The sequence below is a fragment of the Propithecus coquereli genome, unplaced genomic scaffold, assembly GCF_000956105.1.
Source record: "Propithecus coquereli isolate 6110/MARCELLA unplaced genomic scaffold, Pcoq_1.0 Scaffold6, whole genome shotgun sequence".
NCBI lineage: Eukaryota > Metazoa > Chordata > Mammalia > Primates > Indriidae > Propithecus > Propithecus coquereli.
Window position 1 is genome coordinate 4,009,053 of NW_012151951.1, and position 14,431 is coordinate 4,023,483.

Sequence of the window (14,431 nt, forward strand, 5' to 3'; positions counted from 1 at the left end):
TCCGAGGACAATGAAATAATAAAGTTGTATGCATGTCTGTGGGCAGATGTGTGTGTGGGGGCGGGGAGCTAGGAGGAGGAAGGAAGTTGGAAAAAGAACACTTAAACTCCATCCTGGTCAAGGTCTCCAGGTCGACAGGTTGAGCATCCATAATCCAAAAATTTGAAATCTGAAATCCACAAAAATCCAAAATTTTTTGAACACCAACATGACTCTCAAACGAAATACTCACTGAAACATTTTGGAATTTAGATTTTTAAATTAAAAATGCTCAACCAGTAAGTACAATGCAGATATTCCAAACACTGAAAAAATCTGAAGTGCGAAACACTTCTGGTCCCAGCATTCAGGTAAGGGACACTCAACCCGCAGTGTAATGCACAGGGGTAGGGCAGGAATGCCTTTCCTCTGGTCAGTGCAGAGCACATTGCTCTGCTCTCACAGCAGAGCAGTTAGACAGCCTTCTCAGAGGGTCAGCTGATAACTGATCTAGAGTGGCTGTAAGATTGGGGAAGCTCACTTTTGGATGTTTCTCCCCTTCACCTCCGCAGGGGGATATTTAGACATTGCATGGGCTCTTTCCTTTTGTGTGTGTATATGTTCCCATTGGTGGTGTGACCTTATAATTTGCATATCTTTTAGTAGAACTTTTTTAAATGTTTATTTCTTTTTCCCATAGGAAGCCAGGAGTGCTGTCATTTTGCACCTGTTTTGGGGATCAGACATGTTGGAAATAGACATTCTTAAAACATTTTAATAAATCTGGAAAAAAGTAAAAGGCTGTCCTGTTTTTTTTGTTCATTTGTTTGTTTTTACCATGATGGGAATAAAAGGAGTTGAGCTTGCAGCAGGTAATGGATTTAGTCTTTAGACTTGATCCATAGGAGCTAAACTGGCTAAAAGAACCATTTTTTTCTTCAATAAACCATTTGTTGGGTTAACTGTTAGGTATACAGGTGCAAATCACAGTAGGTAACTGACTTAAAAGAATTTAGAGCTCACCAGCAGAGATGTGGAGAATTAATGTGTAATTACTGATTACAGACAGTAATGACAGTTACTACACAGTGTGATGAGTTATTTTTCCCAGATCCTAGAATTTACTAAGACAAAGCCATGAGCAGAACCTATATGTTTCTACCCTTTGGTAAGGTATTTGAGCAATTCAAAGTAAATTTTGATTTTTACCCTAGATCCCTAGTAGTGCACAGTCCCATTGAGAAGGTAAGATAGTCAAGTAACATGAAACAAATAGCAGACAGTGCATGACACTGTGAATAAATGCTAAGGTGTGTTCTATGCAAAGTAATGGCCCTGTGTTGTGCAGGAAAAATTTAGGAAGGACTGGAAGAACCACACTTTCATTTACTCATATGAGCCTTTTCTAATCCTTATCTCATTAACACTGAAGGTGAACTTCTAACCTTTCGAAAACCTTCAAAGTTGAACATGTCATGGCCCCCATTCTCCCCTCTTCCACTTACTGTTCTTCTATCTTTTTTGTACAGTCATACATTTATTCGAATACATAACGATACTGATTCCATGATAAGTCATGTTCAGAGGATATCAAAAAGCAGAGATGAACAACCACTCTCAGTAAATATTAAATGTTAAGAATATTAAGGTCGGCCGGGTGCGGTGGCTCACGCCTGTAATCCTAGCACTCTGGGAGGCCAAGGCAGGAGGATTGCTTGAGGTCAGGAGTTCAAGACCAGCCTGAGCAAGAGCAAGACCCCGTCTCTACTAAAAATAGAAAGAAATTAGCCAAACAACTAAAAATAGAAAAAATTAGCTGGGCACGGTGGCGCGTGCCTGTAGTCCCAGCTGCCCGGGAGGCTGAGGCAGGAGGATTTCTTGAGCCCAGGACTTTCAGGTTGCTGTGAGCTAGGCTGATGCCACAGCACTCTAGCCCAGGCAAGAGAGTGAGACTCTGTCTCAGAAAAACAAAACAAAACAAAACAAAAAAAACAAACAAAAAAAGAATATTAAGGTCATCTTAGACAGTTAAATAAAAGCATGCTAGGGGAGTAGATAGAAGGGTTCTGTCAGAACTATGTCTAATTAACGATTAAGGTAACAGGGAGCTAGGGAGGGGAAGTCACCACATAAACAGAAAAAACAGCATATTTGTTTAATTCTTATCTGGAAATGAAAGGAGATTTGTTAGATTTAACTCTTTCAGGATTTGATTTTTTAGGTGAGCAGAGGTAGAGATACCCAGATATCAAAATGAGCAGAGAAGGAAGGATAGAAGAAGGTGTCGGGGCCATGGAGAAAGAAAGGGAAAAGGAGGAAAACCCCCAGTCTGAGGTGCCAACCTAAGAACAGTGTTTTGTCATTTCCATTTTTTTTTGTTTTCTTCCCAAATGAAGAAACTAGAGTTCAGGACTAGGAAGTGGATATCCTGATCACAGGGGACTTCCCAACAATGAACAAGTTCTGAGCAGCAGTTTCACAATCTATGACGAGATGTCCCCGCCCCATGCAGTACGGAAAGACCAGTTACTTTCAATTTTGAATCTGAGGCTTTTTTCCTCAGTTACTTTCAGTTTGAGTCTGAGGCTTTTTTCAGTGCTATACAAAAGGACTGAGGCTGTTCCCCATGGCTGGTGAGTCGGGGTCCTTTTCTGACTATAAGCTAAGGATCTAGGTATTAAAAAAATTTATTTATTGCTGTGTGACATGCAGAAATAACAAAAGGGAGGTGAGCCAATAGTGTGCAAGTTGAATCTTTCTCTTGTTGGTTGTGCAACTTGAATCTCAGGATCTGGTGTTGGAGACACCAAAGGAGAGTGTGGTCGCCAGATGTCCTCAAGCCAGAAAGAAGGTAATTAAATCCTTTCTTCCAGCTCCTGGGAATCAAAGGCAGGGAAAAGACAGGCAGAATAAGTTATTTGTGTGAGAGACAACTCTGGAAGTTTCTAAACAGACTCTCCAATCCTCTCTGCTTCCTCTTGATTCCAAAGTTGTCATCCATCATAAACCTTCTTGCCAGAAGCAGATCTGAGAGCCTTTGAGTTCTGGCCCCTTTGCCATTCCTTATATTGGAGGACATTCTTCGTCTGTGTAAAGTGATTCCACTTACCCCTTTCTCTCTAGGTCTGGTACTAGCCTCTCTAACACAATATTCCTTGGGTTGCAATCACTCTTTTTTAACTGGCCTCCATGTGCAGGTCGCTCTCCAATGCATCCTGCACACTCCTTCCAGATCACCTGTTTTACAGACAGAAGTTGATAAGGTGTGAGAGATTGAGTCCTTAGCTATTCAGGCAGCTAGAATTCTAACATGTCATATGACTTCTTTGGATCCAGTCTCACTTGAAAAGTAAGAGGTTGGACTATACGACAGGTTTCTAAGCCATATTACATATATGAATCATCTATAGTCATATAAAAAATCAAATTACTGTCCCCTCCCTGACCTAGAATTGCTTAATCTTGAATAGACTGCAGGCATTTATAATCTTTTAAAAATCTGAAGATAATTCTTATGTAGCTGGCATAAGTTCATGGATTTGTCTACAGATTAGAATTAGTAAGAAAGTTGATCAGTTAGTTAACTCTCAGTTCTCACATTAGGTATTTATTACTGTAATTTTCTTACTCAGGAACATAAAATGGCTCCCTGTTGCTTTTTTAAAACTCTCTGAATTTTCCAGACAGGTTTTATACTGTTCAACATACATTTATCCATTTTTCCATTAATTCTTCTAAAGTATGATTTATGCTTCATAAAAATGCAGATATTTGCTATATTTACCTCACTGATACTTTCTTGTTATTGTGTTTCTTTATTCTTTTGATTCTCACTGTGGTATAAATCTTTTCAGAGTTTATGTCTCACCTCACAGCATTTAACTTAAGCTCCTAAAATTCAGGGATTGTTTGTTTTCTTTTCTTGTCAACTTTGTGATTCTAGTGAAGCGTTTGACTGGGGTTGGAAGTTAAATGAATACTCGTGGCTACCTCTTTGGCTAGACAGGCCCATTTTACTGGCTGTTCGATTGAAAACAAAGGATCATCAGATAACAGATGTGAGAAATTGGAAGGTACTAGACAAAAAAAACTTGTCTCTACTAAAAATAGAAAGAAATTATTTGGACAACTAAAAATCTATAGAGAAAAAAAGTTAGCCAGGCATGGTGGCGCAACTACTCCCAACTACTTGGGAGGCTGAGGCAGTAGGATTGCTTGAGCCCAGGAGTTTGAGGTTGCTGTGAGCTAGGCTGACGCCACGCCACTCCACTCCAGACAACAGAGTGAGACTTCATCTCAAAAAAAAAAAAAAAAAAAGTAAAGTGGTTCAATAATTATAAACAATTGAGTGTAGTTGGCTATTGTTAACTAAAGCACAGGAGAAATAGTATCCTATTAGAGCATTACATCAATTTGTCTGGGACCAAAACTGTGGTCTTAAGGAGTTTTGTCCTCCAAAGTATTCTCTCTATTTTTATTATCACTGAAACTCCAATCCAGTGATTATTATGGTGACAACAAATAATCCCTAACAACTTTTTTTATGCCCCTACCACATGACACCTATTTCATGTACTGTCTCTGAATATTGAAAACTACTCATTTAAGTTTATGCTATTATTGCTATTTTATAATTGAAGAAGATACTTAGTCAAGGAGTCAAATATTATATAATTTGCCTTGGGTCAAATATCTACCTAGAGGAGTGGTTCCAGGTTAGCCCTACTCTCAAGATCCTTTCATTACTCCAATTTTCTGCAAAAAATCTTCATATCGCTGCCCTGTCTCTGATCACTCCCAACAGTAGTATTCTGCTTATAGTAGTATTCTTTCTAAAGCTCCAGTCTCCCAGCTTCCTGTTTACATCAGATACCCTGGAGGCTTTGTGACTCTGTTCACATTGTTGTCTGCCAGGAAATCATGCCCAGCTTCCCCAGGGGACAGGCTCAGTCCAGTTCTGGTCTCAGTTCCAAGTCTTCCCTCCTCTGGGAAGCCATCCTCCACCTGAGGCATGCTTCCTTGTGCTTTTCTTGTACAGATGCCCATTATTTAAGTTATTATAGTGGTTTGTATTTCAATTATTTGCATATATGTGTTTCCACTTGACTGAAAGTGTTGATGTCTAGGAATATCTTTATAGAGTGGTATCCTCCCACAATAGCAGAATATCTTTCACAAACAGTTGCTCATTAAATATTACTGAATGAATCTGGGAGTGAACACACCCTCCCTCTGCTTGAGAACTCCCAATGTGCACTTATGGCCTATTAAAGAAAATCAATCTATGTCAATGGAAAAGCAGTCAAACTCTGTAAAATAATTTTAACAGGTTTATTCTGAGTCATATTTGAGGACCATGACCTGGAGCCACACCCAAGAAGCCTTGAGCAGCTGGACTCACTGTGGCTGAGTTACAGTTTGGTTTTATACATTTCAGGGAGACAGAGATTACAGGTAAAGTCATAAATCAATACATGGAAGGCTACATTGGTTTAGCCCAAAAAGGTGGGCCATCTCGAAGAAGGAGCTTACAGGTTATAGGCGGGTTTAAAGATTCTTTGATTTGTAATTTGTTAAAGACATGAAGCTTTGTCTAAAGGCTTAGAATATTAAGATTAGGAAGTCTGATAATCAAAGACAAGAAACTAGACATATATTTGTTGTATACATTCAGGGCCTGCAGGTTTGTCTTGCATAGCTTTAGGCCGATCAATGAATTACAAAGGATGTCTCCAAGAAGAGAGGGGAGAATGATGAGGCATGTCTGACCTCCCTTCTCCTGGCAAGCAATTTAATTTTAGGATATCCCCTTGGCCAGGAGGGGAGTCCATTCAGTTAGCTGGTGGGAGAGAAGCCTTAAGATTTTATTTTATTTCATACTTACTTAGCTTGCTATTAAGTATTCTTCAAGAGTTGGTCCACACCTAAATTTTATCCATTTGTTCTTATGATCATTTGATTAATGATTTGGCGGATAATTATTGAACACTCCCTGAATGCCAGGAGTAGTGCAGGCCTAGTTCATGGGCCGTTGGTCCCACAGAGCACAGAATCTAATGGTGGATGCTGATAAGTAGGCTGAGAATCACAATTACATGGATTAAAATGCTGGCCTAGGGAGAAACACGGAGGCCTAGAAGCACAGACCTCTGACATTCTAGCCTAGGAGTGTCAGGGAAGATTCCCTGATGAAAGTGCCATCTAAACTGAGACTCGAGGATAAACACAGAACAGTGGGAGGACAGGAGGCAATGAGGGTTGGGGGACTGGTAACATAAAGATCCCTAAGTAGGAGCTTTCTAGGAACTGAAGGAAGAGCATAATGATTAAAATGTAATGAACAAGGTGGGGACAGTATCTGAAGATGAGGCTGAATGAGAAGCCCTAAGTCAGATTAAGATGAGAGGTTCCATGATCAAATCTGGATTTCAGAACACTCACTCTGCTTCATTGTGAAGAAGAAATTAGTAGGGAGCAAGAGTAGATTTATTAGGTTTTTAGTGTAATCAGAAAAGGAAAGATGTTGGCCTGAATAGAAGTAATAAACAAGCAGAATTGAGAAAAGTGGTTCGATTTTGTAAATATTTAGGAAATAAAATCAATACATTTTGAATTGAGATGGAAAATATGACATAAAAAATGCAAAAGAGGTTTAATGTCACCAGGTTTTGCTACTTTCTTGTACTTGGAGGTTAGATATTATTTACTAGTATGTGGAGGGGGGAATAAAGGAAGGCTATAAAAAATTATCAGTTCTGCTTGCAAAGCTGATGTCAATCAGTTTGTGGGATATGGAGAAGAGATGTCTCGTTGTTGGACGTAGGGATGTTAATACTGTGATTCATGTCTGGGTTAAATCTATAAATTTGAGAGTCATTTATTTATTATTTAATCTTATAATTAATGCCATGAGAATGAATAGATTGTGAAAAGAGGATCTCATGCCAAATCTCTTTAGTTGGCTTTTTATTATAATTTATTTGTTTTTAATTGACAAATAAAGTTGTATATATTCATCATGTACAATATGGTGTTTTAAAATATGTATACAGTTTAACTGTTTTAGATTCTACATATAATTGAGATCACGTGATATTGTCTTTTGGTGCCTTTCCCAGCTTATTTCACTTAACATAATGTCCTCCAGGTTTATCCACAGTCTCACAAATGACAGGATTCTTTTCTTTTTTAAAACTGAATAGTGTTTCATGGTGTATATAAATCACATTTTCTTTATCCATTCTTCCATCCACAGACACTCAGGTTAATTCCATATCTTGGCTGCTAAGAATATTGTTGCAATGAAAATGGAAGTGCAGATATCTCTTTAACATACTGATTCAATTTCCTTTGGATCTATGCCCAATAGTGGGATTGATGGATCATTGATAGGTGCTGTTTGCAAATATTTAAACTTTCTGTTCCAACATTTGTATGTGTATTTTAAGATCAGTGTTTTTGCCACCTCTTCCAAAATACATTTGTGATCTCACCTGCTGGAATTTACTCATCTTTTTGGGGTCGCTTAAGCATATTTTTTGTATTCTCTTAAGTAACTTCATCAAGTGTCATGTAATTCGATTTGATAATTTAAGAGTGGGGACTCAGGATTCTGAACCCCTGAATTTTAATCCATAAGAAGCCGAATTTCTTATTGATTGTCTTGACATGTATTCTTTAAAAAATGTCATTTTTTGTAAAAATTACCTTACATCTAGATGGACTGGATAACTATCTTTATAGAGTTAATTGAGAATTGAGGACCTATCCAGCCTTTCCATATACACCCTGCCCAAATCATATTTGTTGTATTATTGTGACATCTCCATTTCCCTATAAAATATTCCAGTTATCCCAAAGAGGAACACATTAACCCAATGTCAAACCAATATACTATACTAGAAGATCAGTCATCAATTCTAAATTTTGATTGAAAATAAGATCTTAATGATTTAGATCTCTAGATGAATTCATCCATTTATTCATCAACTCATATATTTAAAAAGCATATTAAATGCCTTAAAGTACATATTGAGTACAAAGATGTGCCTATAGGATATGTGTAAAAAATGCAAATTTGAACACATAGTGCTTTCAGTAAGGAAACCAAATAGAGAGAAAAGGAAAGGCCCTGCAGTCTAGCAGGAGGAATTTACAGTGGAGACGAGAACATGGATTTTCATAGGAACACACATTCCAGGTAAATCCTCATCATCATAGTCTGTGAGCAAGAGAAAGAGAAATATGAACACAATGAATGTCCGGGAAGTTAGTGCCAGGCCCAATGCCACAGGAAAAAGATGAGAAGCTATCAAAAACCTTAAGTGGGAATGAATTGTTAAACACAGCCTGGTATGAATTTTGTCGGGTAAGAGAACCCTACAGGTACAACAGAAAAGGTGTGTAATTTGTTGGGGAGATGGTGACACGAGTGTATTCTCAGGGGTCTTTCCCATTACAGAGAGCTATATCTAAAGTGTGGGCTAAACTCTATAGGTTGTGCCCACAGTTGAAGGAGTCTTTTATTTCTGACAGAGGACAACGACAAAAAGAAAAATCCACTTAAGATGTTGGAAGCCCTGAGCAAAGATGTCATCAATGAATTTCTCGATAGCGTGATGGAAAAAAATGTGCTGAAAGTAAAGGAAGAAGACAAGCAAAAATATCATGGTGCCAAAACACAAGACAAGGCCCGGGTTTTGGTATCCTCTCTCCGAGACAAACAAGAGGAGGCCGTCCGATTACTTCTGGAAACCTGCCTTCACCTGGAAGGAAAGCCCAGCAATACAGAAGGTAAGAATTTATCTGTATAGTAAACATCTCAAATTTCCCAGATTCTATTCAACTCCAAGCACAGGCAGCATCCTCTGTGATCCTCCATCCTTCCTTTACTAAAGTGCCATTTTCACTAAACCTATCATTGTCCTTTCAGAGGCCACCTTGTCTTTTATGGAGTGGGATCCAGTTTCCAATTAGATAAAATGCTGATTCCTTGTTTATAATCTGTTCATAGAAATAGTTAATAGTAGAGACTTTGTAGTAAGGGATACCTAAACCTAAACCTAAATTCTGTCACCTGTGAATGATGTGACTTTGCCCAAGTTCCTTAACCTTCCTAGCTCCCTAGGTATTAGTCTTACCATCTGTGAAATGAGAACAACTAAAGTACTTCCTCACAAAACTATGTAAGGCTAGGAACATAGTAATGCCAGGCATATGCTAACAACTCCCAAGATATCAACTTTCATCCAGAAAGCATTCATCCAAGCTCCAGACTTATTTAGCTTTAGCTGCATATCAATATTTCTGCTTGAATGTTCCACTGGCTTTATAAAACTAACGTATGTTCCCCTGACTAAGTCTGTTCCACTTTTATCCCCTTTCTATCTCAGTAAACAGAACTAACATCTACCAATTATCTCCCACTAGAATGTAACTGGTTTTTCTAACAGTGAATAACAGTAATTAGTAGAGTGCCTGGCACACAGCAGATAGCTAATGAATACAGGATAAATAAATAAATGAAAGATATGCATGCAATAAATATTAGTTATTGCACTTATTATGTGGGTGTTAAGATTTAGAGTTTTCCAGTGCTTACTTATTTCTATGAGTTATAAAAATATGATCAGGAGAACTCCTATAAAATGTATAAAATTTTCTAACTTTTCAAAACTTTTGACCCAGATTGAATTATGAGCATTATTAGAGCCTACATGTTCTCAAATCCAAGTGTACCAGTGACAGACTGAATTAGCCATACAATTTAAGCTGAAATCTTCAGCCCTCCAATACTAGTGTTTACCAATAATGATAAATGATAATGGTTAAAAGGAAACATAAATTGTTGCAATGTTACTATATCAAATGATCCTTTTCAATAAGCCTTCTCTAGTGAAAGGCTTACACCACTAGGAAGTAAATACTAGTATGATAGTTGTCCAAGATTGTAACCTAGGCTGCATTCTTATTAATATTTCAATTGGTCCTTTTATAGGTGTTTGCTTTTTCTCAAACCCGGGATGACATAGGAACAATCTCGATTTTATAAAATCAGAGATGATGCAGCAAATGGAATTAGAATTGAAGTAATAAAGGCTTCAAAATTATTTTAGCAGCCCCAGAAGTCACAATGAGCATTAAACTCTAAGCAGAAATAAGCTATCTGACCAGCAGAGGCTGTGGCAGGAAGCAGGCAGATGTAGACTCTCTCAGGAGGGATCTGGTGGCTTCCTGGGCTCTATCTGTACTCGAAGTCTCTAGAGTGATCCTAGGACACTTTAGGTGAACTGGCCCAGTGAGCCAGGAAGCCGTGTGGGCTGGGCTATTAGAATATGTAAAGGTCCTGGCCAGGCCAAGGGTATAATTCTGAGGTTTTCCAGCATAGTATGGGACTAGGGACTGCGGGATAGGAAGGATACAAGTATTTGTTTTATTTAACCAACTCTTATTTATACATACATACTGTGTGCCAAGCACTGCTATTTAGTCCAAGAGATAACCACTTGAATCCCAAACTGCCAAGGAAAAAGCTTTGTCTTACCTTGTACTAGTCTCTTCCCTTTTGTGTCAATTTAAAGGGATTCCTGAGCATTTTCATTGGGTAACAGATAAGACTCAGAAATTAAAATTTTTATGTTAACTTCTAATTTCTTCATTTCTTTTTGTTGCATTGCCAGGCTAATAAGAACTCTCTTTGGGCAGTGGACTGCATTATACTAGCTACTATTTTATAATGAAGTAATCTGTTTTCATGCTAATGTTACTGTTAGATATAAGGTAGAAAGTCTGTCTAATTCCTCATTTTACCTGAAAATACTGTATCTATACATAGGCACATAATGGTCCTTAGGAGATAACCGCTATGTTAAAAAGTTCTCCAAACCTGTAAATAAACAGGAAACTATGGATGAGAAACCATATGCTATGATCAGGAAATATTCTAGCACCCTGGATGCCTTCCTGTTGTCAGAATTTCCCAGAAGGGGGAAATGGGCATGAATCACTGTTTAATCTATGAAAAAAATTGCTCAGAAAGTCTGGTATCCTTACGCACTCTTACAACTTGCTCTATCTCTAGAGTTAACACATTATCGCACTTTTTAGAAAGATATTTATTTAAAAACATTATTTAAAAACTAATGAAAACAGATAACTGAAATAGAAAAAGACATTATTAAATATAAAAACTGAAAATTTCACACAATATAACATTACTTTTCTCATTTAAATAAATTAACCAGAGAATGTCTTGGTTGGCTTATATCACTGAACAGAAATAACAGGACTGTCCATTCCTTTCATGGCAACAAGCATCATTATTTAGACTTTGGCAAACTTCTAATTCTTGTTTCTGAATTCCTTCTTTTTTCTCCTTCAAGGGAGGGCTCTGGAATTTCCTAGCCTCTTGCGCAATCTCAATCAAATGAGGTCAAGCAATGTCAGATAATATTACATTTCTCTAGGGGATTAATCAGAATGATTCAGAAACAAACATCTCCAAAACACATGTATTATTTCCTTGCATTATAAAGCATTGGTTGAAAAAGTTGGTGTTGGTCATTCAGCACTTTGGAGGCAAGATATTCAGAGTGATTTCAGAATTTCTCAAAAAAATCATCACACCAATCCTGGACACAGCACTTTTTGTTACTAGACAACATTTCTCCTTTAAATAGCTGACATTACAATTTGGTGAGGGATAATTGAAGCCCATTTCCTCTAGAAAGGTGAAAAATTCAGGTTATACTTCTGAAAAAATAATACCTGGATGGTATAGGATTCAAGATTCTGTTAAATGTCTGTATCTGTATGTGTTGCATGGGTTAGAAGGGAACTGTCACTCCAAATTCGCTTATTGTACTATCCAGTATTATAGCCACTAGCCACATATGGCTATTAAGAACTTGAATTGTGGCTAGTTACACACATGGAAGTGACAATATTTTGGATGTATTATGTTAAATAAAATATATTATTAAAATTAATACCACCTGTTTATTTTTACTTCTTTAATGTCAATATTATAAAATTAATTATTGCATGTGGAATTCACATTATATCTCTAATAGATAGCACTCTGATAAATATTTACTCAGTATACTCTTGCTCAGAAACAATGGAAAGTCCACATGGATGGGTGAGTGTCCTAGATTAGTACCATTGGAAAAGTCAAACTGTTTGACTTTTGGGGCCAGATTTGACCCCAAGTTATCAAGGTATTTTCCCCAGAATTATGAGAAACTATTATTGCATTTCTGGGTGGATCTGCTTTCTCTACCTGAGACACCTCTTTTCTTTCCCAGTAACAAATACATCTCCTTACATAAGAAGTTAGATATAACTATAGCCCCTATGTGCAAAAAAGTCTTCTTCCCAGGAATTCTCTCTTTCTCAAACTTCTGAGGTGATAAATTGGGTCACCAAGGCAGAAATCACAATAAATATATGTGATATATCCTGCAGCATCTCCGGCAATCAAGGCTGAACCAGCTGAGTCAGCAGAACCTACAGATACCCTCAAGCTTTGCCCTTATGAAGACTTCCTGAGACTGAGTAAAGAACGGGCTGAAGAGGTGAGGTGCTCTATGCATGAAATAGTGAAGAGAGAAGCAATTGCTTTCATTAAATGCATGATTTCTTAAAGCATTAAGTAACTGAGGGTGAAGATTATGGTAATATTTTTCATAGATGCTTCCAGCAAAGAGGAGATCATGGAGTTCTAGGCAGATTCCAATTCTCTTTAAACGCCGTGATAAAATGCAAACATCTTTTGTTCTTCATTTCTTTGTTCATATATGTATTTAGGATTTATGACAATTTCAACTGTAGCCATAGAATCAAAATATTCATAAGATAACATGGCTGAATAGTAGCTGTTTATATCTAGTTGAAAGGCCTAGACATGAAGCATATTTTAAAAATATAATAAGGCATGAAAATTATTGAATTGGTATGTTAAAAATAGTGTCAAAAAATATTTCTACCAAAGGCAAATAATCTTTAGTATATTCATTATTACTGGAGCCAATGACAAATGTTTCTTCATTTTTATGAAATTTGATCTGAAACATGAACACTAAGAAAGATTGCTCAGGTGGAGAAGAAAGGGGAGAAGGACGGGTAGGAATTATTCTACTTACAGTTTGTCAAGAGTCTTCTTTTACCCTTCCAAATATATCCTGGTCCTTACTCTGGGCTCTTGAGACAGAAGAAGACAGGATCTTCTGGTAGAGGTTGGGGGAGAGGGTAGCTGTACGAGGCTTTAATAAAGCAACACTGCTGGGTGTATGGGGTTTCAAAATAGACTTGGGCATAATCAAATTTGCTGCATATCCATCTCCTGCAGATCTATCCCATAAAGGAGAAAAACGATCGCACTCGCCTGGCTCTCATCATATGCAATACAGAGTTTGACCATCTTGCGCCGAGGAATGGGGCTGACCATGACATCGTGGGGATGAAGGGGCTGCTTGAGGGCCTGGGCTACAGTGTGGATGTAAAAGAGAAACTCACAGCCAGGGTAAGGGCCCCTCACCCACCCCAGACTCACACATATTCAACACACATCCTTCCACTAACTAGTCAGCTTTAGAAAACCTCAAATGCTTTAACATCTTCAGTATTTGTGTGTGTGTTGGCAAAATGAAGGTATTATCTATGCCTCTTTTGAGCTCCAACCATCCCACGAAACTGGATAAAATGTGATTGGCGTGTGTTTTCACAATTCTTGTTGAGTTCCAAAGTGAGGTGATTAGGAGTCAGCCCCAAGATTCCCCAGACAACTCGAGTGGTGACTGTTAAGCAGAAGTGCACTCATAAAACAAACAGTGAGTCCTGAACTCGGTGTCAGGAGCTTTTCCTGCCACCTGGGATGGGCCTTTCGGTGAGACGGGAAGTTCCCAGCTCACATTGATCTAGGTTAGAGTGCAGAGGGACAATCAAAATATTGTCAAAGCAAATTGACAATTTCAGAGATTGTGTGTGTGCGTGTGTCTACGCAAGTTTGATAAGAAAGTCAAAATAAAGGCCGGTGTGGTGGCTCACGCATGTAATCCTAGCACTCTGGGAGGCCAAGGTGGGAGGATTGCTTGAGCTCAGGAGTTTGAGACCAGCCTGAGCATGAGTGAGACCCCATCTCTACTAAAAATAGAAAAAATTAGCCAGGCGTCATGGTGCATGCCTGTAGTCCCAGCTACTCAGGAGGCTGAGGCAGGAGGATTGCTTGATCCCAGAGGTTTGAGGCCACTGTGAGCTAGGCTGATACCATAGCACTCTAGACCAGACAACAGAGTGAGACTCTGTCTCACAAAAAAAAAAAGAAAGAAAAAGAAAAGTCAAAATAAGTGAACAGAAAAGGAAAAAGGAAATAAGAGAGAACTGATATTGGGGGGCACCTTTGATGAGGTGGTCCAGCAAAGGCTCTGTGAGGAGATCCCGTGGGAGCTGAGTC

The 14,431-nt window shown here is 38.2% G+C and overlaps 1 protein-coding gene across 1 annotated transcript in view; it reads left to right on the forward strand.

The window, feature by feature from the left end:
• The first annotated feature begins 2,583 nt into the window (after positions 1-2,583).
• LOC105822166 (caspase-4-like) overlaps positions 2,584-14,431 on the forward strand; it is a 23,234-nt gene continuing 11,386 nt past the window's right edge. The window contains exons 1-6 of the mRNA XM_012659116.1: positions 2,584-2,612; positions 2,768-2,830; positions 8,515-8,772; positions 12,445-12,554; positions 13,328-13,562; positions 13,653-13,723. Coding sequence (XP_012514570.1) covers positions 2,606-2,612; positions 2,768-2,830; positions 8,515-8,772; positions 12,445-12,554; positions 13,328-13,562; positions 13,653-13,723 — 744 coding nt within the window. The 5' untranslated portion in view covers positions 2,584-2,605. The remainder of the gene's footprint in view (positions 2,613-2,767; positions 2,831-8,514; positions 8,773-12,444; positions 12,555-13,327; positions 13,563-13,652; positions 13,724-14,431) is intronic.